This window comes from Rhamphochromis longiceps, linkage group LG10, assembly GCF_057381845.1.
Source record: "Rhamphochromis longiceps isolate RC_006_pf linkage group LG10, R_longiceps_female_GT1.1, whole genome shotgun sequence".
Classification (NCBI taxonomy): domain Eukaryota; kingdom Metazoa; phylum Chordata; class Actinopteri; order Cichliformes; family Cichlidae; genus Rhamphochromis; species Rhamphochromis longiceps.
This window is the reverse complement of record NC_140566.1, coordinates 36,304,274-36,330,227: the sequence shown is the minus strand read 5'-3', so window position 1 is coordinate 36,330,227 and position 25,954 is coordinate 36,304,274. Positions and strand designations below refer to the sequence as shown.

General features: G+C 43.6%; 1 protein-coding gene across 3 annotated transcripts in view; it reads left to right on the top strand.

The window, feature by feature from the left end:
• Positions 1-1,652: 1,652 nt before the first annotated feature.
• LOC146661422 (macrophage colony-stimulating factor 1 receptor 2-like) overlaps positions 1,653-25,954 on the top strand; it is a 25,663-nt gene continuing 1,361 nt past the window's right edge. For 2 of the 3 annotated variants that reach the window (XM_085421472.1, XM_085421473.1), the window contains exons 1-21: positions 1,653-1,744; positions 17,932-18,207; positions 18,341-18,631; positions 18,727-18,863; positions 18,940-19,102; positions 19,958-20,276; positions 20,456-20,571; positions 20,880-20,988; positions 21,089-21,249; positions 21,358-21,455; positions 21,621-21,747; positions 21,982-22,086; positions 22,191-22,301; positions 22,778-22,937; positions 23,309-23,382; positions 23,930-24,018; positions 24,098-24,220; positions 24,312-24,423; positions 24,534-24,633; positions 24,704-24,830; positions 24,913-24,994. In XM_085421472.1, coding sequence (XP_085277598.1) covers positions 1,693-1,744; positions 17,932-18,207; positions 18,341-18,631; positions 18,727-18,863; positions 18,940-19,102; positions 19,958-20,276; positions 20,456-20,571; positions 20,880-20,988; positions 21,089-21,249; positions 21,358-21,455; positions 21,621-21,747; positions 21,982-22,086; positions 22,191-22,301; positions 22,778-22,937; positions 23,309-23,382; positions 23,930-24,018; positions 24,098-24,220; positions 24,312-24,423; positions 24,534-24,633; positions 24,704-24,830; positions 24,913-24,994 — 2,932 coding nt within the window. In that variant the 5' untranslated portion in view covers positions 1,653-1,692. Of the gene's footprint in view, positions 1,745-17,634; positions 17,869-17,926; positions 18,208-18,340; positions 18,632-18,726; positions 18,864-18,939; positions 19,103-19,957; positions 20,277-20,455; positions 20,572-20,879; positions 20,989-21,088; positions 21,250-21,357; positions 21,456-21,620; positions 21,748-21,981; positions 22,087-22,190; positions 22,302-22,777; positions 22,938-23,308; positions 23,383-23,929; positions 24,019-24,097; positions 24,221-24,311; positions 24,424-24,533; positions 24,634-24,703; positions 24,831-24,912; positions 24,995-25,954 lie in introns of those variants that run through there. The other variant, XM_085421474.1, reaches the window with a different exon arrangement.

The window sequence follows — 25,954 nt, the reverse complement described above, 5'->3', positions numbered from 1 at the left end:
GAAGCTGTCTCTCAGTCTGCTGGTACGGGACCGGATGCTGCAGAACCTCCTTCCTGATGGAAGCAGTCTGAACAGTTTATGGCTGGGGTGACTGGAGTCCTTGATGATCCTCCCCGCTTTCCTCAGGCACCGCTTCCTGTAGATGTCTTGGAGGGAGGGAAGCTCACCTCCAATTATCCGTTCAGAGCACCGCACTACTCGCTGGAGAGCTTTGCAGTTGTAGGCGGTGCTGTTGCCATACCAGGTGGTGATGCATCCAGTGAGGATGCTCTCAATGGCACAGTGATAGAAGGTCCTGAGGATGCGGGGGCTCATGCCGAATCTTTTCAGTCTCCTGAGAAAGAAGAGGCGCTGCTGTGCCTTCTTCACTGTTTTGTTTGTGTGTACTGACCACGTAAGATCCTCAGCCAGATGTACCCCAAGGAACCGGAAGCTGCTCACTGGCAGCCAGGCTGCCATATCGTGCCATCGGCCCCTCTGGCCAACACCAGTAGGCGGTAGGGTAGATTTATTATATTACACTATATTATATTACATTATATTATATTATGTTATATTATATCCCCTTACACATTAGAGCCACAACAGGACCCACTAGAACATGGGAACAGGTAAAAGTGAAATATAAGAATATTCTACAGAATGGTAATATTTATCACTTATATTGCTTTTCGTCTCTTGAAAAGAGACCCTGAAATAATCTGTTTGTTTGTTCATAACAGCAACCAAGAAAAGGGCAGAGCAAAAAAAAGACAGGTGGTGGTCCTGCACCCCCTCGTCAACAAGTTGGTTAAGTAAATAATACCCTCACGGGAATATCGATATCTCTCAATGAGCACACTGTCGCGCTGAGCTAAAGGATCCTGTCTGTCCCGCAATATACGCTGAGTTCTGAGGACTCTCCTTATCAATCTTGCACCTTCCGCAATGGGTGGCTCGCGTATACGGACAGGACATGGCTGCGACGGGCTTCCCAAATCCACCTTCGCTTTTATAGCCGTGGTCTCTCATCTTGATTACACAAAGTAATTTGCAATTACTACTGTGAAATATGACTTACATCTGTAATAATCACATACATGTAATAGAATGTTAATAGTACATTTCCCTTTTTTAGGAAGTGACCTGTATGTATCTGTGTGAAATCAATAAAAGGATCAAGTGCTGCATTATCTTTAGTTACATTGATGTTATTTATTTATGGTGAAACAGTGGTGGAATATCGCTGTTGCTTTCGTATAAATGAAGCGGACATACCTGCGTGGCCGCGATCTAATCCTGTTTACATAAAGTAAGCCTGCTCCCGAGCAGGTTTACGCTTACGGCTCTGTTGCTATGGCAGCAAGTCCCGGATGAGCTTCGGGGAACCGACTGATCCAGGATCACGCGAAATCGTCAACAATCTAATCCAGCTAACCTACTTAGCGAGGTACGAAGAACAGGCCCCAAGTCAGGTCTGCAGCATCAGTTACCATGGTGATGGTCCAGGTAAGAAGTGAACCAATTTGATAGTACAGAAACCAGCTGAAGTTACCTGTGGATCAAATTCAGAGGACTGAGCCCCTCCTGTGATTGGATGCAAGGAGGAGGGGAGGGGCAGCTGAGCGCTCGGTGTTTCAGGAGGAAGTTGGACTCATTCAGTCAGATTCACTCTGACTTCAGCTCCAACAACACTGAGCGAGAGAGAGAGAGATGTGGCTCCACTGTCTGCTGCTTTTCATCGCCCTGAGCCGCTCTGCAGGAGGTAAGAAAACAAATCTGTTTATGTTTACTCTTTGTTTACCAAAACAAACTGTAAATAAACAACAGAAACAAGACTCTGAAACATTCAAAGTGATGAAAAGGAAAACCTGAAACTGGTCTCAGATCACAGTTACATTAGTAACATCACTTATTAATAATCAAATCAATAACATCAGGAAGCTTGTTTGTTTAATCAAACATCGATCAGTGATGTTCAATGAACAAAACAAATATTTTATTAAAAATGTTTATGACACATTTAATCTTTTCATGACCTGAAATTAACATTTTACTCTTTAAAGCCCGGCGTATCGTATCTGATTCATGTGTTTTTGTGACTTTTTGAGACTTCTACATCATCAGTGTGACTTTGTTTTACCCTCAAAACATTATACATGACACGTTTTTAATGACTAAATTGCAAAAATATGGCTTATGTAGCAAATATGGTGCAACTGAAAATTCATTTATATACAAATTAAAGTTTGATATATTTTTATATATATTGTCTGAAAGTTCAAAAAACTAAAGACTTCTGGCAGTTATTTCATGGTTCAGGTTTTAAAGGATTCATTTTATTTTAAGATTTTGTTATGTTATTACAGCTTGGTAATGGTGTCATTAGTTTATTACATGTTTATTACACAATTATCACATGTATATTATTCTTTTAGATAACACTGGAGCAACAGGAATGAAAATGGCTGATTTGTTGCTCAGATTGATGTTTTAATATTTCTAACTAATAAGTACTTTATAAATTATCATTTTTATATTTTCTGATGGTTTGTTTCTCTGAAAGAGAAAAGATTTTAATATAATATCAGACATGAAACACGTGTTTTGCTCTTTGTTTCGTGAACCTGCTGTAAAAAGTTTTTATTTTGTTGACCAACTGCGTGGGTCATGTGACCTCAGGCTCTTATTGTTGTGGCTTTGAGCCATTCAGCAGCAGGAAACCAGGCGCTGCTTTCAGAGCGCTCGCAGGACAAAAGTTTGTGGACAGTTAAACTGCTGTTTGAACCACAGGAAGCAAATGTGCACAGCAGCGTCTGCACAGAGCTTCAGTCAGAACCGGGGTCACCGGGTCACGGCTGGAACAGCACGGCTGCTTTAACGTCTGATATTTTCCTTTTTAAATGATGTCGTGGAATCAGACCCAGGTTACTAATAACGTGTCTGTGCAGCGGTGGTTAACGTACACGTGGCGGGGGTGTCACAGTCCTCATTAGGAGGTCATGTTTAGTGCTTTTGTCCTCTGGATTCTGATTGGATCATTGTCAGCGCTTCTACCTGAAAACGGTGATTTCCATGAACATGATGCTTGGAGTGTTGTCAGCGTGGTCTGTAGTTCTGCTGAAAGTTGAAGTGATTTCTGTGTTTGTGTCTTCTTCACTTCCCTTGTTTGCTCCTTCGTTTTTGTAAAATTTATAATTCAAGTTCTATAATTATTTTTTTAAATAAAGTTATAATGTTCCAGCTGTTAGAATACCTGCTAATCAGTAACCTGCAGCTAAGTCCTCTGTTATTACAGTGCCCTCACAACAGCCATGTTATTGGTCACATGATGTCATTAAAATGCTCCAGCAGCACAAACATGTTCAGAGGTCCTGCTCAGGTGAAGCTAGCAGACAGCCAGCAGCTGCAGTCACCTGTGTCACCATCCACCTGTCAGTCGAAGAGGCCACGCCCCTAATAATGCAAACTTAAGTGAGTTGTAAAGCAGTAAGCACCGCCTTAAACCTGAAGAAGGTTGGAGGGTTTGCTGTGCTTCAGCAGCTGAAGGACACACACCCACACTACCGTGCCCACAGACACAGACAGCACAGAAACGCGGGACCAGGACCTCTATCCAGACCCTGAACTCCTCATGGCTGACAGGAAGAGCAGTCGCACCTGCCTACAGATGTTCAATCAATACATCAGTACATTAGTGATCAATAATCAGCTGCCTCTTCTTTAGACACTGAAGCAATTTCTGACTTTGCTTTATTATCAGTTGAATAAAGAAAAACAGAATAGTTAGTTTTATACATGTTTCTTTCTCTAATAAATGCTGTAGAGTAAAGCAGACCCCTCACGTGCTCACCTGTGCTGAGCAGACACCTGTCTTACACGCTGGTACAAGCCTGAGCGTTTACCCACAATGCACTTTGTGCATTATGAGACAGATCATAATGCACAAAGTGCATTATGATCTGTGCTCCTGCACATCATGGATGTTAAACAGAGCCTCACACAGCCTCCTACAGTAGGGTTAAACTGACCTGGAGTCAGCACAGAAAGCGGATTCTGTCCATCTGAATGTTTTCAGTTTGAGAAACATTTCATCATCATCAGGTGACTTCTTCAGTCTCAGCTGTCTGCAGGTTTCCAACCTTTTAAACAGGACATTTGTTTGACTGAAACCAGTAGCACTGTTGGACAATGGCCAAACAACGTTGGCTGATTGTGACCTACACTTACTTTCACACCTTGACCTGTGCAATTATGTAGAGGATCAACAGGGGATTCATGACACCCTTGGGGGACACTCCTCTAGGACTTAAATCTGGGACTCTCGACCATTTGACCTACAACTGAAGAAGCTTCTTGGATGACACGTCTTCAAGAAACTTAAAGAAGTCCAGACATTTTTCTTTCCAAGCTCCCTAAACTACGATGACCTGGATGACTGAGAACCTTCACAGACAATAATGGGCTGTATTACTCCTTGATTTGATGTTCTTCTGCCTCCCTGGCCGCTGTGTCTGTGGGGATGGTGTTCGCTCTGTGTTGTAGCGTCCTGATGACACCCAGTTTATGCTCCGGTGGATGATGAGAGTCAAACCTTAGATACTGATCCGTATGTGTAGGTTTACGGTACACGTCAGCTTTTAGATGTCCCCCATTACTGATGGAAATCTCACAGTCTAAGAAGGCTAAGCTGCCACTTTTCATATCCTCCCTGGTGAATTTGATGAGTCGGTCCACTGAGTTAATGTGATCCGTGAAATGTGGAACGTCCTGAGATTTGATTTTCACCCAGGTGTCATCCACATATCTGAACCAATGGATTGGTGGTGTTCCAGGGTAGGATAGCAAAGCCCTCTTTCCCACTTCTTCCATGTACATATTGGCCACGATGGGTGAAACTGGGGAGCCCATGGCACACCCATGTTTCTGCCTGTAAAACTGACCCTTGTATGTGAAGTAGGTGGAATGAAGACACAGTTTAAACACACTTGGTCGATGCTGAGAGCAGTCCTGTTGCTGAGGTTAGGTTCGTCCTGTAATCTCTTATGAACTACCTCCAACGTTTTAGTAGAAACTCCAGATCAGTTTCTACTCTGATAGTAGAAACTCTCACACACACAGACAGATTGATGAAGTACAAAAATGCTGAAACAAACCACTGAAATCAATAAATCTCATCCGTGTGCTGTGACTCGTGATGGTGTTACACGTGGTGATCTGTGATTTAATGTGTTTTAATTTTTAAATATTTTATTAAATCAAACAAAAGTGCAGCAGTGTATGTGTGTGTGTGATTGTTCAGTGTGTTCAGTCTCCACCCTCAGAGGAGAGGACAATCATTTCCCAGCTCTTTGTTGTGACCTTAAACGCAGCGCTGAGCTGTGACACTCCGCTGAGTCGCGTCCAAGCGGCGTAAACATGTGGTGATCGCTTCCTCCATGGCCTCCACCCCACTCCCACAGAGTCCTCAGAGAAGGAGAAGTAAAACGAGGAAGTGGGACAGAGGAGACCCTCACACGCACACAGACACACAGTCCCTATGTGTGTGTGCGTGTGTGTATTTGTGGTCTCTGGTAAAAATAAGAAAATGTGTTTCCTGACTCTCTGAGGTTTCAGCACCCCCCCCCCATTGAAACCTCCCAACTGCAGCACTTTCTCCAAACAGTGAAAACCTCGTATGTCCGCTCGGTCTGACGACCTCACAAGCTGTTAGCCAATCATTACTGATTGTTGATCGTTGACTCAATGAGAGGTTTTGGTTGGATCTTCTCACTCTGAACTTTGTGTGTCTGAAGTTTGTGTTTCTGAAGGTTGTGTGTCTGATGTTGGTGTGTCTGTGTATCTGACCTGTTTGTCTTTGTGTGTCTGACATTCGTGTGTCTGACGTTTGAGTGTCTGAAGTTTGTGTTTCCAACGTTTTGTATTTCTGATGTTTGTGTGTCTGAAGTTTGTATTTCGATGTTCGTGTGTCTGACGTTTGAGTGTCTGATGTTTTGTGTGTCTGAAGGTTGTGTGTCTGATGTTTGTGTGTCTGTGTGTCTGACTCTGTGTATCTGACCTGTTTGTCTTTGTGTGTGTGATGTATGTGTGTGTGACGTTTGTATTTCTGGTGTTTGTGTCTCTGAAGTTTGTGTGTCTGACGTTTGTGTTTCTGAAGTTTGTATTTCTGGTGTTTGTGTGTCTGATGTTTGTGATTCCAAAGTTTGTATTTCTGATGTTTGTTTGTCTGAAGTGTGTGTCTCTGAAGTTTGTGTGTCTGATGTTTGAGTGTCTGAAGTTTGTGTGTCTGAAGTTTTTGTGTCTGATGTTTGTTTGTCTGAAGTTTGTGTGTCTGAAGTTTGTGTGTCTGAAGTTTGTGTGTCTGACGTTTGTGTATCTGAAGTTTGTGTGTCTGACGTTTGTGTGTCTGACGTTTGTGTATCTGAAGTTTGTGTTTCCAACGTTTTGTATTTCTGATGTTTGTGTGTCTGACGTTTGAGTGTCTGAAGTTTGTGTATCTGAAGTTTGTGTATCTGAAGTTTGTGTGTCTGAAGTTTGTGTGTCTGACGTTTGTGTATCTGAAGTTTGTGTGTCTGACGTTTGTGTATCTGAAGGTTGTGTGTCTGACGTTCGTGTGTCTGACATTCGTGTGTCTGAAGGTTGTGTGTCTGACGTTCGTGTGTCTGACATTCGTGTGTCTGAAGGTTGTGTGTCTGAAGTTTGTGTGTGTGTGTGTCTGACTCTGTGTATCTGATCTGTTTGTCTTTGTGTGTGTGACGTTTGTTTTCTGACGTTTGTGTTTCTGATGTTTGTATTTCTGGTGTTTGTGTGTCTGATGTTTGTGTGTCTGAAGTTTGTGTGTCTGACGTTTGTGTTTCTGAACTCTGTATTTCTGGTGTTTGTGTGTCTGAAGTTTGTGTTTCTGAAGTCTGTATTTCTGGTGTTTGTGTGTCTGATGTTTGTGATTCCAAAGTTTGTATTTCTGATGTTTGTTTGTCTGATGTTTGTTTGTCTGAAGTTTGTGTGTCTGAAGTTTGTGTGTCTGACGTTTGTGTGTCTGACGTTTGAGTGTCTGACGTTTGTGTGTCTGAACTCTGTATTTCTGGTGTTTGTGTGTCTGAAGTTTGTGTGTCTGACGTTTGTGTGTCTGACGTTTGTGTTTCTGAACTCTGTATTTCTGGTGTTTGTGTGTCTGACGTTTGTGTGTCTGACGTTTGTGTGTCTGACGTTTGTGTTTCTGAACTCTGTATTTCTGGTGTTTGTGTGTCTGAAGTTTGTGTTTCTGAAGTCTGTATTTCTGGTGTTTGTGTGTCTGATGTTTGTGATTCCAAAGTTTGTATTTCTGATGTTTGTTTGTCTGATGTTTGTGTGTCTGACGTTTGAGTGTCTGAAGTTTGTGTTTCCAACGTTTTGTATTTCTGATGTTCTTGTGTCTGAAGGTTGTGTGTCTAATGTTTGTGTGTCTGTGTGTCTGACTTTGTGTATCTGACCTGTTTGTCTTTGTGTGCGTGATATTTGCGTGTGTGATGTTTGTGTGTCCGAAGTCTATATTTCTGATGTTTCTGTGTCTGACGTTTGCGTGTCAGATGTTTGTGTGTCTGAAGTTTGTGTGTCTGAAGTTTGTGTTTCCGAAGTCTGTATTTCTGGTGTTTGTGTGTCTGATATTTGTGTGTTTGTTTGCGTGTTTTTGTGTGTGACATTTGTGTGTGTTTGACGTTTGTGTTTCTGACGTTTGTGTGTCTGACGTTTGTGTGTTTGTGTGTGTGACATTTGTGTTTCTGATGTTTGTGTGTCTGACGTTGGGTGTGTGACGTTTGTGTTTCTGACGTTTGTGTGTTTGTGTGTGTGACATTTGTGTTTCTGATGTTTGTGTGTCTGACGTCTGTGTGTTTTTGTGTGTGACATTTGTGTGTGTGTGACGTTTGTGTTTCTGGTGTTTGTGTGTCTGACGTTTGTGTGTTTGTTTGTTTTTGTGTGTGACATTTGTGTGTGTGTGACATTTGTGTTTCTGATGTTTGTGTGTCTGACGTTGGGTGTGTGACGTTGGTGTTTCTGACGTTTGTGTGTCTGACGTCTCTGTGATTGTGTGTCTGACGTTGGGTGTGTGATCTTTGTGTTTCTGACGTTTGTGTTTCTGACGTTTGTGTGTTTGTGTGTTACATTTTTGTTTCTGATGTTTGTGTGTCTGACGTCTGTGTGTTTTTGTGTGTGACATTTGTGTGCGTGTGACATTTGTGTTTCTGATGTTTGTGTGTCTGACGTTTGTGTGTTTGTGTGTCTGACGTTTGTGTTTCTGACGTTTGTGTGTTTGTGTGTCTGACGTTGGGTGTGTGATCTTTGTGTTTCTGACGTTTGTGTGTGTGTGTGACGTTTGTGTTTCTGACGTTTGTGTGTCTGCTGTCAGGGGTTACTGGAGCGTCTGTGCGGTGTGATTCAGTTCTGCGTCCACACAAACTCTCCTGACCTCTCAGTTCTGAGAGGACAGCGGCCTCGGTCAGCTCTTCATGGAACAAACTTGTGTTTTTCCCTTTAAATCTTATTCAGACTCATTGATGTAAGAAGTCTTTGATCAGTCACTGGTAACATGAATGTGACCATAAAAATAAATAAATAAATAAATAAATAAATAAGAGACAGTTCAGTTTGACGTGTTTGACTTTAATTCTCTGACAAACACCCAACTTTCTGTTCCTGAAACAAGAGGCCCGGTGGAGATACCAAGTTTCAGATGCAGTGAAAGCTGCTGAGGTCTTTTAAAACTAGACTGCACTAAAAAGAGTCAAAGAAATCTAAAGTAACAAAAGGTTAAACAAAAGCAACGTAAACATGAACCACAGTTAAAAACAAATCATTATGCAAAAGCAAGCTAACAATTTTTTAAAAAGTAAACTAAACGAGACTGAAGTAAATGAAAACTAACACAAACAACATGGAGTAAATTAAAGTATGAAAGCAAACGCTACAATTCAACTGAAATGAAGTAAGAACAGCTCAAAGTAAGATAAAGGTTAAAAAAACAAATAAACTAATCTAAACTAGAACACCAATGTAAACTTAACTTTACTTCTGAAAAGAAGTAAATAAATAAATAAAGTATAATAAATCTAAACAACCAACACAAAAAAAGACTCACACAATAAGAAATTCAGCTGAATTACAAAAAATAAGCAAATAAAACCAAAACTAATCACAAGAAAAATAAACAAAAACCAACAAAAGAAAGTCAAAGTAAACTAGAAAAAGCTGCATTTCCTGTGAAAATGCAGTGTGAATGCTGTGTAGTGGAATCTGCTGAAAAGAGATGAAGAAGCAGAATTTTCTGCTGAAAAGAGGTGAAAAGTTGAACTGTCTGTTGAAAAGAAATGGGCATGGGCAAGATTCGAACCCGGCCCTCTCAGAAGGGCGGCTCATCTCACTGAGCTAAAACATGGCTCACCCTGGTGAGCTAAACTGGCAACCACACTTGTAATGTGGTATATTCATTTCAACGTGCCAAAAAATTAGATAAAAAGTTCGTCAGGTGTCATCTCTGCTGCAGCTGCTTGTTTGTGATCAGTTTGTATTCTTTAATATAAGATGGCGCAGGTTGCTAGGCAACAGGCATCATTATTGTTTCTGCAGTGGGGTTTAAAAGAGCAGGCAGCGTGTGCTCTTCATCACCTGCACAAATGTATCTGCCCAGTGGGGGTGAGCTCCAGCAAACTGCACAGCTATTTCCATACCTGCCGAGCTCACCTGTGGAGCTTCATCATAGTCAGACGAAGGCGGGGCACAGCCTGTAAAGAATAATTTACACGTGGCCTTTAACTACAGCTGGTGACTAAATAGGATCAAAGTAAAGATAAACGTCAAGAGCAAGCCGTCAAAGTGATGGTAAAATGATGACATCATATCGAAGTAAGAAAAGCCAGTGTGAAGAAGCGGTTTAAAGGAAGTCTGCGAGTCCTCAGAGCTGAGGCTCAGTGAAACCTTCAGATCAGGAAACCAGTAAAACCAGTCCAAACTCACATTTATACCAGAGAGGAGGGGCTGCTCCAACCTCGATGAAAAACCAAATGATTTCACGTTACAGAGCGCGCTCAGTGCGGAGCTGCTTTACACTGCTTTAAGCTGTGTTTGGTGTAAGAACGGAATCCAACTTTGTTAGCGGTGATGATGATGATGATGGTGGTGGTGGTGGTGGTGTGAGACACCATCTGCAGAAACTCTGGAGTTGCCCAATCTGTGGATGTTGGTGTGGTTTAAAAACACTTTTACCAGCAGACTTCAGGAAGGATTCTACTTCCTGTCAGGGTTAGCTTTTACTGTGCGAGTGTGTGTTGACCTTCACACACACACACACACACACACACACACACACACACACACACACACACACACACACACACAACATCTGACTGTAAATCTGATCTGTGATCAGCTTTTATCCAGCTGGAGATGAATAATGACTCATTATCAAAACGACAGCTGATAATTACACTAATGAGCAATAACACTGGCGCTGTTCAGAGTTCAGAGCCAGAGGAGAAAACAGACACACACACAAACAGATACAGACACGCACACACACACGAACAGACACACACATACGCACACACAAACACCCACGCACACACACAGACACACACTCACACACACAAACAGATACAGACACGCACACACAGACACGCACCCACGCACACACACACACACGAACAGACACACACACACGCTCAAAGTTTCACTTCTTGTTTTTTCGCTCTGATTGCGAAACTCGATGATGTGAGTCTCCAACTGTCACATGAAGCTTGACAAATGTCCTTCTTTGTTTATCGACCAGAGCACCGCTCGATTATTAGGACAGAATATTAGGAACACGCCCTGATCCAGCAGGCTGGAGTTGCTGGATCAGGGCGTGTTCCTAATATTCTGACCCCTGAGTGTCAGATTAAATGAGCAGAGCTGAGGTGGTGTACACTGTCAGGCTGTAAAACACACGGAGAAAATCTAAGCAGCACATCTGGAAAAACTCCATCAGCACTGAAAGGCACAAGCAGATGTTAACCTGAAACTTAACAAACAGTCACAGAACACACACACACACACACACTTACACACAGCTACAGGGTGGCTGTAGCTCAGGACGTAGAGCAGGTCATCCACTGAGCAGAACGGTGGGTCGATCCCTGGCTCCCTCCAGTCTGCACACCAAATATCTTTGGACAAGATATGAGCCCTGAGTTGCTCCAATGCCTCCATCAGAGTATCAGTGTGAGTGTTAGCGAGCATAGGAGAAAGTGTTGCTGTGAATGAGGCATGCTGTATGAAGTGGAATCTACACACACACACATACACACCAGTCTTTGTTCCAGCCTGAATCACTGCATTGTTCTTGGGTCACAGGTGTGATACAGACAGATGTGTAAAATCATCAGTGCTGAATTATAATTACTATGTTCTGTAACGTGCGGTGGACGTGAGGCTGTGGACATGAGGCTATGTTTGTGACGGCGAGCAGGTGATGTTCGTGTAAATCGTGTGACCGCGGGCCTCGGCTTCACGTCCTGTTTCACTCGCCGCTCAGTTTTGTTTTGAGTCTCTGGGTGGTGTCGGTGGTGTTTGGGTCGGAGACCAGGATGAGTCAGGGTCTGGGAACACACCTGTGCAGGAAACAGCCCCCTGAGGCTGTGCCTGTGTCACGGCACTGATCACATTCATTGTTCTGCATTGTGTTTTTGGTTTTGCTACATTTTATAAAAATGAAGTGGTGAACAATCAAACTTTCTCTGCTTAAAAGTGTGGACATTGTTTTGTGTGGTTTATTCACTTTTTAGCATTTTATGTAGATACTTCTTTCACACTTTGAGTTATAAAGGTTGTACAAAGCTGAACCGCTCAAAATGTGATTACAGTGACCCCTCGTATGTCGCCGGAGTTACATTTTAAAAATAACTGGCAATATGTGAAATCTGCAATGTTTATTTTTTTACAATTATTATAGATGTTTTAAGGCTGTAAAACCCCTCACTACACACTTTATACACTTCTCTCATCAACATTTTCACACTTTTCCTATGTTTAAACACTCTCAAAGTTCAAACCTTCATAGAAAAATAAGTCCAGTATTAAAGAATGAAACCAAAAAAAAAATCAGCAACACAGCTAGGCCATGAAAAGTGAACCACGTTGTAGCGAGGGTATAACTGTATTTCAATTCAATTTCATTTATATAGTGCCAAATCACAACAACCTCAAGGTGCTTTATATTGTAAAGTAGACCTACAATAAATCATACAGAGAAAAGCCCAACAATCATATGACCCCCTATGATCAAGCACTTTGGCGACAGTGGGAAGGAAAAACTCCCTTTTAACAGGAAGAAACCTCCAGCAGAACCAGGCTCAGGGAGGGGCGGGGCCATCTGCTGCGACCGGTTGGGGCGAGAGAAGGAAGACAGGATGAAGACAGGCGCAGAGAGAGCGAACGCCAAGTGATATCGCCACTCAAAGGAGAGGAAAACAACTGCTGGCAGGTTAGTGAAGATGATCAGCCCTCAGTAAGGTGGTCGAGGATTCCATGGTGTGGAGTGGATGAGCTCGGACAATTACAAAGGTTCAGCAGAACCAGGCTCAGGGAGGGGTGGCCATCTGCTGCCACCTATTGCCCTAACTATATGCTTTAGTAAGCCTGCAGTGCGAGAGCGAAGTGCTCTAATAGGGTGATATGGTACTACAAGGTCATTAAGATAAGATGGGGCCTGATTATTTAAGACCTTGTATGTGAGGAGCAGGATTTTGAATTCTGGATTTAACAGGAAGCCAAAACAGGAGAAATCTGCTCTCTCTTTCTAGTCCCTGTCAGGACTCTTGCTGCAGCATTTCACAGCATGTAAACATGTAAAGATGCAAAGAGCTCTGTGGTTGGTCATAAAGTGTTAAACGTGACACCAAACTCAGTCCGCCTTTTCTATTTAAAATACATTTTTTCCTATTGTGTTTGTCCCTATGAAGCACACGTTGCAGTGTGTGCCGATTGTCCTGAGAGAACTGGGGAAGTACAGTCTCCCACAGCAGCTGCTGATCCAGTTCTACACTGCAGTCATTGAGTCCGTCCTGTGCTCCTCCATCACAGTCTGGTATGGTGCAGCCACTAAACAGGACAGGAGCAGCCTGCAGCGGACTGCACTGGTAGCAGAAAAGATCATCGGCACCCCCCTGTCCTCCATCCAGGACCTACAGCTCTCAAGAAGCATGAAACGGGCAGGGAAGATCATCACAGACCCCTCACACCCTGGACACAGACTTTTTGACCTGCTGCCCTCTGGCAGACGGTACAGAAGCCTGCAGACCAGGACCACCCGACATAGGAACAGTTTCTTTCCCCTCGCCATCTCCCTCCTAAACAGTTGACCTGCCACACTGCTCCCACTGCCAGACTGCAACTGCACCTTATGTTCTGTAGTACTCATTCCATTTCATCTCCTTTCTGTCATCCTGTAGTTTATGTATATAAGATTTAGATTGGTTATTTATGGTTGGTTTACACAGCTTTGTGTATGTTTGTGTATCCATGTGTACCATGTATATATCCACACGTGTGTGTGTGTGTGTGTGTGTGTGTGTGTGTGGGTGTATTGTGTTGCTTACATTGTTGAGATTTACATTGTTGTGCTTGAGAGTCACCATCTACCAGAACCAAATTCCTTGTATGTGTCTGAGCATATACATGGCCAATAAATGCGATTCTGAATCTGATTTTGATTGTGCACGCTGTTGTGTGCTGACAATGGGGGTTAGTGTTCAGAGCTCACAGTGACACACCCGTGTCAGCTGATTCTGGACTCTGCAGCTCTGCTCACCTGCTCAGGTGCTTTTCACCTTTAAATCAGAGTGCACAGCTTTCCTTTTGGCTCTCGGAGGAGGCGGACGGACTTTTCTCCTCTCCCTTATCTTCCCTGCTTAGTTCTTATGTCCTTGTCTTGTCTCGTGTGTACTACTTTCCCTGAACACTCTCTCACAGTCTGTTCTCTAAAACCTAAAGAGAATTATGGATTTGATCAACTGGTCTCTGAATGTTATTGACACCCTTTTCTCAACGAGAAGTCTGGGCTCGGGTGAGCCCGAGTGCCCTGGAGGGACTTTCCCTGCCGGATACACGATGGACGGGTGGCAGAGGATCGTGTGCCTGGCGGGACTGTTGATCGAGGACGCTGAAGATATCTACCTATTTGGAACCATGATGACAGGGTTCTTGCTGATCGGAGCTGGCTTGGCCCTGACTTATCGGAGAATTAAGAAAGCGGAACCAGCTGTTCACCTGGGTTGGCTGGAAGACTGTTTACTTAGCCTGGCAGGGCGAAGGACACTGTCTCAGCTGAACTATGGACACACATATATATACTGATACTGATAAGCACTCACTGACGCATCACCCTCCCTACCCCGGATCCAACGCCACCTCCAACGCTTACCTCCCCTCTGATGTGGACATCAGGTCAGTTGGAGGTGCAGTCGAAAGATTGCAGCGGTCCCAGATCAGATGTACACACTGGAACTCTTTCCCATGTTGCTGTCTGTGTTTATTGTGCTATGGTGTGTTGATATCTGTGCATTCCTGTATTATCCTTTTGTGTTACACATTTAATAATAATAATAAATAATAATAAAAATAAATAAAATCAACGATTCAGCAACTCCGAAATCTATTGTCACCTGTTTAGCAGGAGTGGGGCGGGTGGAGGTTTGCCACAGCAGTACCACAGCGGTCATGTCAGTGGGGGGATCTCTCTGTGAATTTCACATTCCCGTGGCAGCATGCTCAGTACTTGCTCAGATTTGAAGTTTAACTTTTTGCTGTAGAAAGAAGTTTTCTTCCCATGCAGAGTGTACAGTGGACGCTAATGTTTTTCTCACTTTTTACAGAATCAAACTCAAAGTAATGTGAGTAAATCCACGCTTTAAACGCTGCATGGTCGTACTCTCTCCTGCACTCCATATTATCCATTGTTGATCTGCACACGTCTGTTGCTGCCACAAACGTCACATGCTTGTACATCATTGTCATGAGACACTCTCACTAACAAAATCCCGGTTTAGTAACGCAGTAACGCAGTGCTCTTATGGGGAAAAAAATAGTAATCTAATTACTTTTTTGCAATAGTAATGCCTTACATAGCTCTTTTTGCACACAAATCTTTTTAATACTTCAATTTTTTGTCTCCATTTATTTATTTATACTATTTGTATTTTATCTGTCCTAGTCCTATTGTACATATTAACCGGGATCTGTGTGTGGACAGCAGAGAATTTCATTGTACAGACAAATGCTTTTCTTTGTACACATGACAATAAACGCTGTGAGTCTTGAATCTTTACTCGTTACTTGAATAATGAGTAAAGTAAGATTCTGCCCACCTCTTGTTACTAGTGACAGAATTGATACCTCAGAGGAAAATAAGGACACTGAAACTAACTAGTGAATGGCCATCACTGTAGTGCTGCAGCAGTGAGTTCATGTTAAACCAGGATATACTGACCACTTCGTCTTTACCAGTAAGTGGCTGTTTGCTGTGCAGCTATCCACCTGTTAACCATAATGTTCCGGTTGAAAATATATGGTGTAGTGTCGGGGGGGTCATCACAGGATGAGCAGCGTGTCCTCCAACTTTTCCTCACACTTTAACTTTTAATAAAATAGGGCTTTTATTTTGAAAGTCACAGGAATAGGATTGCTCTACAAAAAAACTGAAGTTTTGACTTCAGGCGTCTTCACTCCAGGTGATCTCCATGACATCCCACCCGCTGGTATCATGATGGGCGCAGCCCAGTCTCCTGGCCAATCAGACACTGACCCTGCCGGTCCGGGCTCCACCTCAAGACTGCTGGAGTTAATCCAGACTCAGCAACATGAGGACACGTGGAGGAAGGAGGTCCTGAATCTGCTGACCCAACTGGTCCAGATCCAGACGGAGGCGGCCAAACAGCAGGCCCAGGTGGTCGATCAGCTTGGCACCCTGGGAACTCAGGCGAGTCCAGCTTTAGCCCGGCTTTAGTTCAATTTATCTTGGACTTAATGTTGTTGAGTTTATTTGAGATGAGATTAGCGCACGTTTGGTATATCATAAATTTAGCCAAGGATTTTTACAGATACGTCATCACAGTTCTAACTCAGGTTTAGCTGATTTTAGATGAGCATATCTCAGATTTAGTTCAGATGCATTCTTATTAATATTAGTTTAAACTAAATTAATACAGCTTGTCTGAGTGCTGGAAGTTCTGGTTCTGCATTGTTTAAGATTTACAGACCAAGTATGCAAAGAGCCACCCAGATTAAGTCATTCAGAAGCATTGATTAGCCATTTTTAATCTCAGTATCTGCTGAGGAGATCAGTCTAACCTTGTCTGCATGTCTCAGGGGTTGCAGCAGATCCAGGATCTGCAGAACCTGGCTCGTCACCAGAGCCTGCTGGTTGAAAACCATCAAGCTTTACTGCTGCAGACATCTCGCATTGCCACACACCTGCAGGAGACCACCAAGACACCAGCCAGCAAATGAGATTCTCTGACCCTTTTTGATATCATCTTTTCTGATGAAATTACACATTGTTAACCAGCCAATAAGAGTCCTATCAAACAACAAATGATTTTTGTTCTAGCTGAACAACATCACATATTAACCAGTAACGCTCTAACAAACCTGCTGTCAGTTAATCAGTGGATCAGTCAGCTAACAGACCTCCTGTGTGTTAAATCAGATGATTTCAGTGGTTTCCTCTCTGATTTTAAATAAAGTTGTGTTGTATCCTCTTCTCAGTGTTTGTACTTTTATTGAGACCCACTTTAAACTGATGTTGCTAACATCTATAACATCTGCCCGCCCTGAAGAGACTCAGAAGTGCATCGTCGTCTCATAAACGTTTCTCAGGGTTTCACTCTGGTTTTATTTACATGTTAATGTCAAGCAGGTCAGTTTATACACATAACTCATCAAACCGTAGCACGTTCGTCTCACCAATGAAAAACTGCGTGAATGTGACTAGGTGACACAGAGCTAGATGTTCCAGGTTATGGGAGCTGACACACAAAATCTGACCAATAAAGGATTAGGGATAAATCCACGTGGAATCCGTAAGCTCTGCTGTTCCCATCCCCGAGCTGTAAATGATGTTTCACAGAAGTTGCGTGTTCATTTCAGTATCGACTGTCTGAGGCATCTGTGTTCCCTCGTCTGTGTTTGGCGAATGTCAGGACTGGAACTCTGTTTTCAAACAAACCGCGGACTGGAAGTGTTAGTGTCCAAACTCACCTGCTGGGTGGCCAATCTCTTAAAAGACACAAAGGTCCAATCAGGTGACTCAGCTCTGATTCAAGATTGAAAAAGTTTTTGTCATGTACACCACAAAACACAGATGGTTATGCAGAGGAATGAAATTCTTACTTTGCAGGTTCCCTTCACACAACTAAAAAGAAAGTAATAAATAAGTAAAGCAGTGCTTATGTGTGGGTGTAATCAGAGTTTAAAGTGCAAGTGGTTTCAACACTGTCACAGTAATAATATATACAGAGTATGCAAAATCAAGGTGTTTATGTAAAGATATGTACAAAAGTTGCTAATTTACAGATTAATATAAATATACAAAATTTAAAATTACAGGTTAAGAGTTAGGACATCAGGATTAGGTTAGGACATTGTTTTTCTTGTGACATTACCAATAAGTTTGATGTGTCACATGGCCCTCTTCCTATTGAAAAAACAAAAGTTGTATCCAAGATGGCCGACTTCTAAATGGCCACCATGGTCACCACCCATCTTGAGGAGTTTGCCCCCTCACATATACTAATGTGCCACAAACAGGACTTTAACATCACCAACCATTCCCATGTTATTACGGTGTATCCATATAAATGGCCCACCCTGTACTATTCAGGTATATTCAGTTGTGTGCTCTGTGACCGCTGTGTTTGATGGGTTCAGTTGTCTTTCTGTTTGTTTCAGAACCTCCTGATCCACCATCGATCCGTCTAAATTCTGACTTCCTTCCAAGTAAATCTGATCGAGTTCTTACTGCTGGCACCAATTTCAGCCTCAGTTGCCATGGTAACGGGTCAGTTCACTGGACCAGCACTGCATTTCCACTGGTGTATCGGGGCAACCTACCAGACCCTGTGGAGGTCAAACGTGCTACACCCAGGCACACTGGAACATACACCTGCAGATACACCAACGAGAGCCTGGCGCACCTGAACAGCTGGATCCACCTGTATGTCACAGGTAAGATCAGTAGTCCTCCTGAAGTTCCTTTAGTTAGTGATATTGGTTTTTCCTTATACTTTTAATACAAATGTGACCAGACTGAACTCATTCATAGAATGACCTCCAGTTTTCCATAATCCCCCTCTCTCAGACCCAGCAGATCTCTCCAAAGTGTTTGAAACCCGTCATGGCATCCCCCATCTCAAGGAGGGTGAGGACTTCCTGTTCAAGTGTCTACTGACTGACCCCTTGGTAACAAATCTCACCCTTCAATCAGAGGACGGGAGGAACCTGCCAACCGCCATGAACGTGACCTTTGATCCTCGAAGAGGAGCCCTAATCCGAGACCTGAAGGCTTTGTTCAATGGCCGCTACGTGTGTTCAGGCTGGAAGGATGGCAGACAGTTCAAATCCAGGCCCGTGAACCTGCTGGTGCTCCCTGGTAACACCTGTCTATCTCTACACTTGTTTATCTATACACCTGTCTGTCTGTATACCTATCTGATTACCTGTTTGACTTCACCTGTCTGTATGCAGTGTTGCGCCACCCCCCCTCCCTGTCTGTTAGTCAGGATGAATTTGTCCGTCTGGTAGGAGAGCGTTTTGAGGTTACCTGTCTCTGCAGTAACCCCACCCACTTCTATAATGTTACCTGGACAGACCCAAGAAAGCAGGTGAGAGATCAGAGGTCACCTGTGCGTTTTCAGTCCTAATATTCCAAGTGCTGACTGGTTGTTTGGTTCATTTCAGAAACTGGAAGCCACTAACAGTCGTTACTATGGTAACAGGCGGCTGTACATCAACAGCACTCTGAGCATCTCTGAGGTCACCCAAACGGACAATGGACAGTACATGTGTACGGCAATTAACGAGGCCGGGGTCGCCACAGCAACCATCCAGCTCAAGGTGCTAGGTAAGTTAAGACATTTACTGATAAACTAAAACATCACTACTTCCATGTCTAATGGAGTAAACTGATCCTGCCACAGTTTGTTCCCCCGCTTCAAATCACAGACAAACAGTATCCTACAGTTGTTTATGTTTTTGAACCCATTTTGCACAGAAATGTATTGATAGCAGTGTTGAATATTCTTACACAGTAAAAAAACAACAAAAAAAAAACAACAACTATACGTAAAATAATTAAAGATGGTTTGTTTTTCTGTTTTCAAAAGAGGTAGTGGTGTATTTAATTACAACCTGTAATTTATTGCAGTTTACTTTTACTTACTAATTTAGTGCTGTCAGTGTTAATCTTGTTAAAATTACGTTAACGCCATGACCACATTAACGTGGCAAATCTCCATTAGCGAGTTAACACAGATCACCCCGTGCGCCAACGCGTTAATGAGCTAACCGTGCTAACGCTTTGATGCCGTGCAGCCCCACACACGGAGTGATCCGCATTAACTTGCTAACGGAGATTTGACGCGTTAATGTGGTTATGACATTAGCGTAATTTTAACAAGATTAACGCTGACAGCACTGGTTTAATTGTTTACAAAAGGTTTGAGGTGTGAAATAAACTGCAATGGAGTTTGAAAACTAAATATGTGTGTGTGTGGTTGGAGGATGTATTTGTGCGGGGGTTGGGGGGGTAGTATTCTTGTAAAACATAGCGGGCCCTAGCAAACAAAGTTTGGGGGGGACACTTTTGGTCATTTTGGTTGCACCGTTTCTAACCTAATGTTTGTACACTCATTGCCTTAGAATGAGAATGCAGGTTCAAAGTCACACACATCCACCAACAGTATCTCCTCTTCCTCAGAACGCCCTTACCTGAGAATCTACCTTCAGACAAGTGAGCACGTACAGGTCAGAGGACACCTGCCTGCAGCAGATGAAATACAGGTTAACGTTAGTGGTGGGTCACTGGAACCCATCACTAATGTTAGTGCTTACAGAGCTAGCAGCGCTAAAGTTAATGGCAGCAGCAGGGTGGAGGCTCACGAAGGTCGTGATGTGGCCCTCACCTTCCTGCTGAAGGCCTATCCTCCAATCACAAGCCAGCGCTGGACCACACCCACACACCTCATCAACAATGACAGTACGGTGTACCAGGAGAGCTACGCTGCTAACAGCTACAGGTGAGCAATGGCTACAGGCTACTCCCACTCTATTGTCAGGAGTGCCTCAGTGTTTTAAGGTGGTATTTCCTAGGTGGAATATTCTGTGTTCCTTTGAGGTGGTAGTGTTTGTACAAGGGCTTGTTAAGTTGGTAGTGATGGTGTAAACATTTTTTAAGGCAGTATTTTTGATGTTCCAGCTCGGAAGCCACCCTGCTGCTGCATCGCATGCGTCCGGAGGATCGGGGGCAATACTTGTTTCATTTCTCTAACTCCTTCTTCAGTGGCTCACACACCATCGACCTCAAGGTCTACCGTAAGAAAGCTTTTGTAATCACGTTCTTCCTCACCGCAAGCTTCTCACAGTCTGACATCTAGTCGCATGCTATACTATAAGACACCTGAATACACAGTTTCTCCTTTTAGTGGTATTTTCTGATGTTGAGGGCAGTCTAATCTACTTTAACAGAAGTCGCTGAATGTCTGAAACGTTCCAGATGGCACGGTCTGTGCTGTTTTCTCATCCTCTTCTGATCACATGATCCCGAAAGAAGCTCTCAGCTGATGTTTATACCTCTGTTTTTGTCTTTTCTGAAGTCTGAGAAAACAGTTTTGTTATTTTAGGTTTTCCGACTACTGATATCACTTTGGAGAACAGTACTCTGACATGCAACAGCTCAGGATATCCACTACCCACAATTCTCTGGTTCACCTGTCCTGGCATCCAGCCCTCGTACGTATGCTGGCGCTGCCAGCTACAGGCTGCAGAATCATGTGAAATCTGTCCTGAGGGAGGCGCTGTTTTAAAAATAAAAATGTTGCTTCTCTTACAGGTGTGCACACATTGCTACCAATGAGGTTTCTCAGGCCAGTGTGACCTCACAGGACGGTGAGGAGGTGAGGTCCCACTTCCTCCTGTCAGCTGATGATGATGTCACTGTGGAGTGTGTTGCCTCCAACCTCATGGGAGAGTCTCTGCGGGTCTTCCATCATCGTAAGTGTGGGGGAATAAAACTGGATTAATCAGACGGGTAGCAGTTAAATCTCTTTCATTATCAAACTGGTTTAAATAAAGATTCATCAGAGTTCCTCTTTTCTACAGGGAATCCAATCATCTTCACTCCGCCTCTGATTGGAGTTCTGAGTGCCACCGCTGTCCTCTTCCTGCTCCTATTGGTCCTCTTCTACAAGTGCAGACAGGTAAATTTACTGATCCTCCTGTAGAGCTCACCAGGTCAGAGATCAGTCATTTTTGTTGTAGCTAAGCAGGGAGGTGGGTGAGTGGGTGAAGCCTATCAGAGGCTTGTTGGACTGACAGCTTGATGACTAATAAACAATCTTCACCTGCTGTTCTTCTTCTGCCAGAAACCCAAGTATGAGATCCGCTGGAAGATCATCGAAAGCACTGATGGAAACAACTACACCTTTGTTGACCCCACCCAACTGCCATACAATCAGAAGTGGGAGTTTCCCCGAGACAAACTCCGCCTCGGTACGAAACATTGGGTTTTAATCAGGGAGCATTCACAATGATGGCCGTCTTGAGGTTTTGTATTGTAATGTGAAGCATTCGGTGACAGTGGGAAAGGAGAACCCCCTTTTTAACACGAAGAAAGTTCAAACAGAATCAGGCTCACGCTCACTTTAACCTTCAAACTGAGGATCTGACTCCTCAGCCTTCCTCTCTCCGGCTTCTTCTTCATGTTCTCGACTTTCTGTCTTTCAGGTCCCATCCTGGGCTCTGGGGCTTTCGGGAAGGTTGTTGAGGCCACGGCGTATGGTTTGGAAACTGACAACAAGATCACCAGAGTCGCTGTCAAGATGCTTAAACGTTAGTATGCAGAGTTTCATAATCACAATCCTCATCATTATCATCATTATCATCATCGTATTGTTCGTGTTGTATGATCCAATGTATCACCTGTTTGTCCACAGCAAGCGCTCACTCGGAGGAACGGGAGGCTTTGATGTCTGAGCTTAAGATTCTCAGCCATCTCGGCTACCATGACAACATCGTTAACCTGCTGGGAGCCTGTACTCGTGGGGGTGATGATGATGTTTATTAAATACTGATTGTAGACTGTAGGTCAAAGATTCATTGTGAAAATTTGCAAACTTAAGGTCTGCCCTCATACAGGTGTTATGACGTCTGTGTATCAGGCTGTAAACATGTTTATTTCTGCTGTAAAATTTTAACATGTGAGTCTATGGGGAGTGACTCACTGCTGCTTCTGCCGGATGCCAGGGGAACTGCAGGTTTGGTTTGATTTCCATCTCAGAGGCTGATGCTCTGTATTACAGTAAAAATATAGCACTCCCTGCTGTGTGGTTGCCGTCCTCTGCAGTCTGGAAATAAGCCGCTCATCAACTTAAGCCAAAGTGTGCTTCAAATGAAGCGCCTAGTTCCTGGGGGGTCTATCACGTGGACATCATTTCAGCTGTTAGACTCAAAGAAGAAAAAGAAAAGCCTGAATAAAAGACAGTCATTTCAACTTGTGGTTTTCTGACCTTTGACTATCCAGGGCCTATGCTGATGATCACAGAGTACTGTAGCCATGGCGACCTGCTCAACTTCCTGCGGGGTCGGGCTCAGGACATCGTGGCATCCATGGTGACTGTGGATGAAGTACAGGAAGAGGCTTTCTATAAGAACATGGCGGCCCAGCACGCCAGGCTCCGCAGGTGTGACGCCTCTCAGTTTCAGAGCATCTGTCTTTCATGCTGCTCACACCTGTGCACTTTATTATCATCACAGCCTTTTAGAGGAAAGGAAAGGCTGAGTGTGCCTCAGCACACCTACAGTTACTGATTGTGAATCACTTAGAACAGATCAGATGTTAATACCAAAGTAAACAGTAAAGCAAACAGTCGGAGGCAGATCACGCTGCTTCACACTGACAGATCAGCCAGCTCTAACACCTGTACGCTCTAGGGTTAGTGTATTCCGTATTTGGCAGGTATGCTTGTTGAGAAGTTCAGGTTAGGTTTCATTGCAGCCCCACCATTACCTGTTCAAACCCCAGCTGATGTGTAACATCCAATATGTGTTGCAGTGACAGCGGGATCTCATGCTGCTCAGAGTATCAGGAGATGCAGCCAATTCTGAGTCCGGGGCAAACACACCAGGGTAAGAACCTGAACTTACCTCCAGGTAATACACGGCACCACGGTTCTTCGTTCACAGATGGATGTATTCTTCAGTCACACTTCTCCTCCAAACCACCATAAAATCTACCATCAAACTGTCATTACATAAATGCACTGAATGATCAAACATAAATATTGTAAGTAAAGATTTAAACCAAAGTTAACAAATGCACAATCATGCAACCATGAGGGAATGAGTCCGCTTCAGGAACAAAAACTGAACAAAACACTTCCAGACTTCTTTTTCTCTTCTTTACAGCTGCCTTTCACTTTGAAACAGCTTATTTAATCCTTCTTGTGACTTATTTAACTTACAACTTAGCTTCTTTGTACATGCTTTCTTAACTTCCCTTAGCGCCACTTAAAGGGGCCTGTGCGCAACATAGAATGTAACATGGTTCTTACCCAAAAAGGAACAACAATAAATAAAGGAAATAAATAACATACATAATCACAATAAATTAAACAAATTGACATAATTTACATTTATGGCAATTAAAGAACTCATCTCACTGTCTTTCTCACAGGTGTGCAGACAGATGGTCTTTCAGTCAGTGACCTCATGAGTTTTTCCTACCAGGTGTCTCAGGGTCTGGACTTCCTGTCCACCAGGAATGTAAGGAAACACTCACATGGGATCATTTTTCACAACAATCACCATTGTTTCACCTGTGCGCCTCACCTGTGTGGTTCAGTGTATCCACAGAGACGTAGCAGCGAGGAATGTCCTGCTGACTGATCGTCGTGTTGCAAAGATCTGCGACTTCGGTTTGGCCCGAGACATTCGCAATGATGACAGTTACATCGTTCAAGGAAATGTCAGTCTTCATATTTTATTTTGATACTCGTTGCTGTTTATTTTAACAATCACTGTGTTTTATTTTGATACTCGCTGTTTTATTTTGACAGGCCCGCCTCCCAGTGAAGTGGATGGCTCCAGAGAGCATCTTTCAGTGCGTCTACACAGTGCAGAGCGACGTCTGGTCCTACGGAGTCTTACTCTGGGAGATCTTCTCTCTGGGTAACCATGGCAACACCACGCACCACCTCACCACATTTCAGCTCTGGTGATGAGCAGTACGTGACATTCAGCAGCCATTCTCTGAGACAGTCTTCTGTTCACCTGTCCAGGAAAGAGCCCATACCCAAACATTGCCGTGGACACCAACTTCTACAAGATGATCAAAGATGGCGGCCACATGGAGCAGCCTGACTTCGCCCCGGCGGAGATGTGAGTTCACAGATGCTCGTGTCAGTGCTCATAAAGTTGTTTTGAAAGTGACGCTCACCTGTCTCTGCAGGTATCAGCTGATGAAGCTCTGCTGGAGCCTTGAGCCCACCCACAGACCCACCTTCAAAACCATTGGTCAGCTTATCAGCAGACTTCTCCCCTCCACCAATGATATGTCATCACGTTACAGCGACCAGGTGAGGATGTGAAGGGCCTACGAGCCCTCTGTGTCGTCTGACAGGCTGTGCCTCATCATCTTTCTTCTTCTTGTGTCCTCAGCCGACTTACAGGAACATCGACGAGTGCAGAGAAGAAGAAGAAGAAGAAGAAGAAACAATGAAGAGAGAGGATGAGAAGCCAGGTGAGCTCATCTGTTTCTGTGATAGAGTTGCAGGGTCAGAGTCTTTAACCATCATGAAGTCGCCTGGGGTGCAGATGTAATCACGTGATCAGTGTTTAGCGAGTAAAAAGCTGAGTCCCAGTCAGATGAGTTTGGGCGCATTAATGACTTTTGAGCTTCTCACAGGTTTGAAGCCAAAGCCTGATTGGTCCAAAGACCACAAACAAAGCCTTCTGGGACTGTTATGTGTTTATAGAGATGAGTTTGTAGAACTGAAGTCAATCAGAAATGTTGTGATTAATGCAGTCATTAATCATTAACAGTGTGTGTGTTTGTAGTGAGTCAGAGCCTCATTGTGTTGTTACCTGACACAGGTGTATCAGGTTATTAGGAAAACCCTTTTTATGTTAGCTCAGCTAAGAACTGCTGTGATGATAAGAGAGGCAGTAAATGTCACAGTCCTCTCTGTGTTCAGTCAGATCACCTTCTCCATCAGAAGGTAAATAAAGGTTTCACACACACCTGCGGTGCCTTCATGGTACCCTCGGAGAAGCTGTGAGTTTCAAACTACAGACCCTGGTGTTGTGCTCCAGGCTTCAGGTCTGTCCTGCGGCTCTTTACTGGAGCTTATCTGTGATACGTGAGCCGTGTGTTTGTGGTCCTCAGTCATGCTGATGTTTTGATGCTAACATGGAGGCTCAGAGCTGATAGGGATCAGCTGATTGTTGGGTCTTCCCAGGGTTGAGCAGCTTGAGGTGAGCTGGCTCTGTATAAATAAATTAATCTGAGCTGTGGGTGTATTATTACCAGTAAAGGCATGGAGGATCTGAAGCGCCTGTAAAACAGAAATAAGAATAAAGTCTGAACCCAGGCTTTCCTTTGGCTTTCATGAAAACGTATACTAAATAATACACTAAATAATAATAAATAAAGTTATGGGAACATTATGATGCAGCTCCAAACAGGTTTTAATTTGGCAGA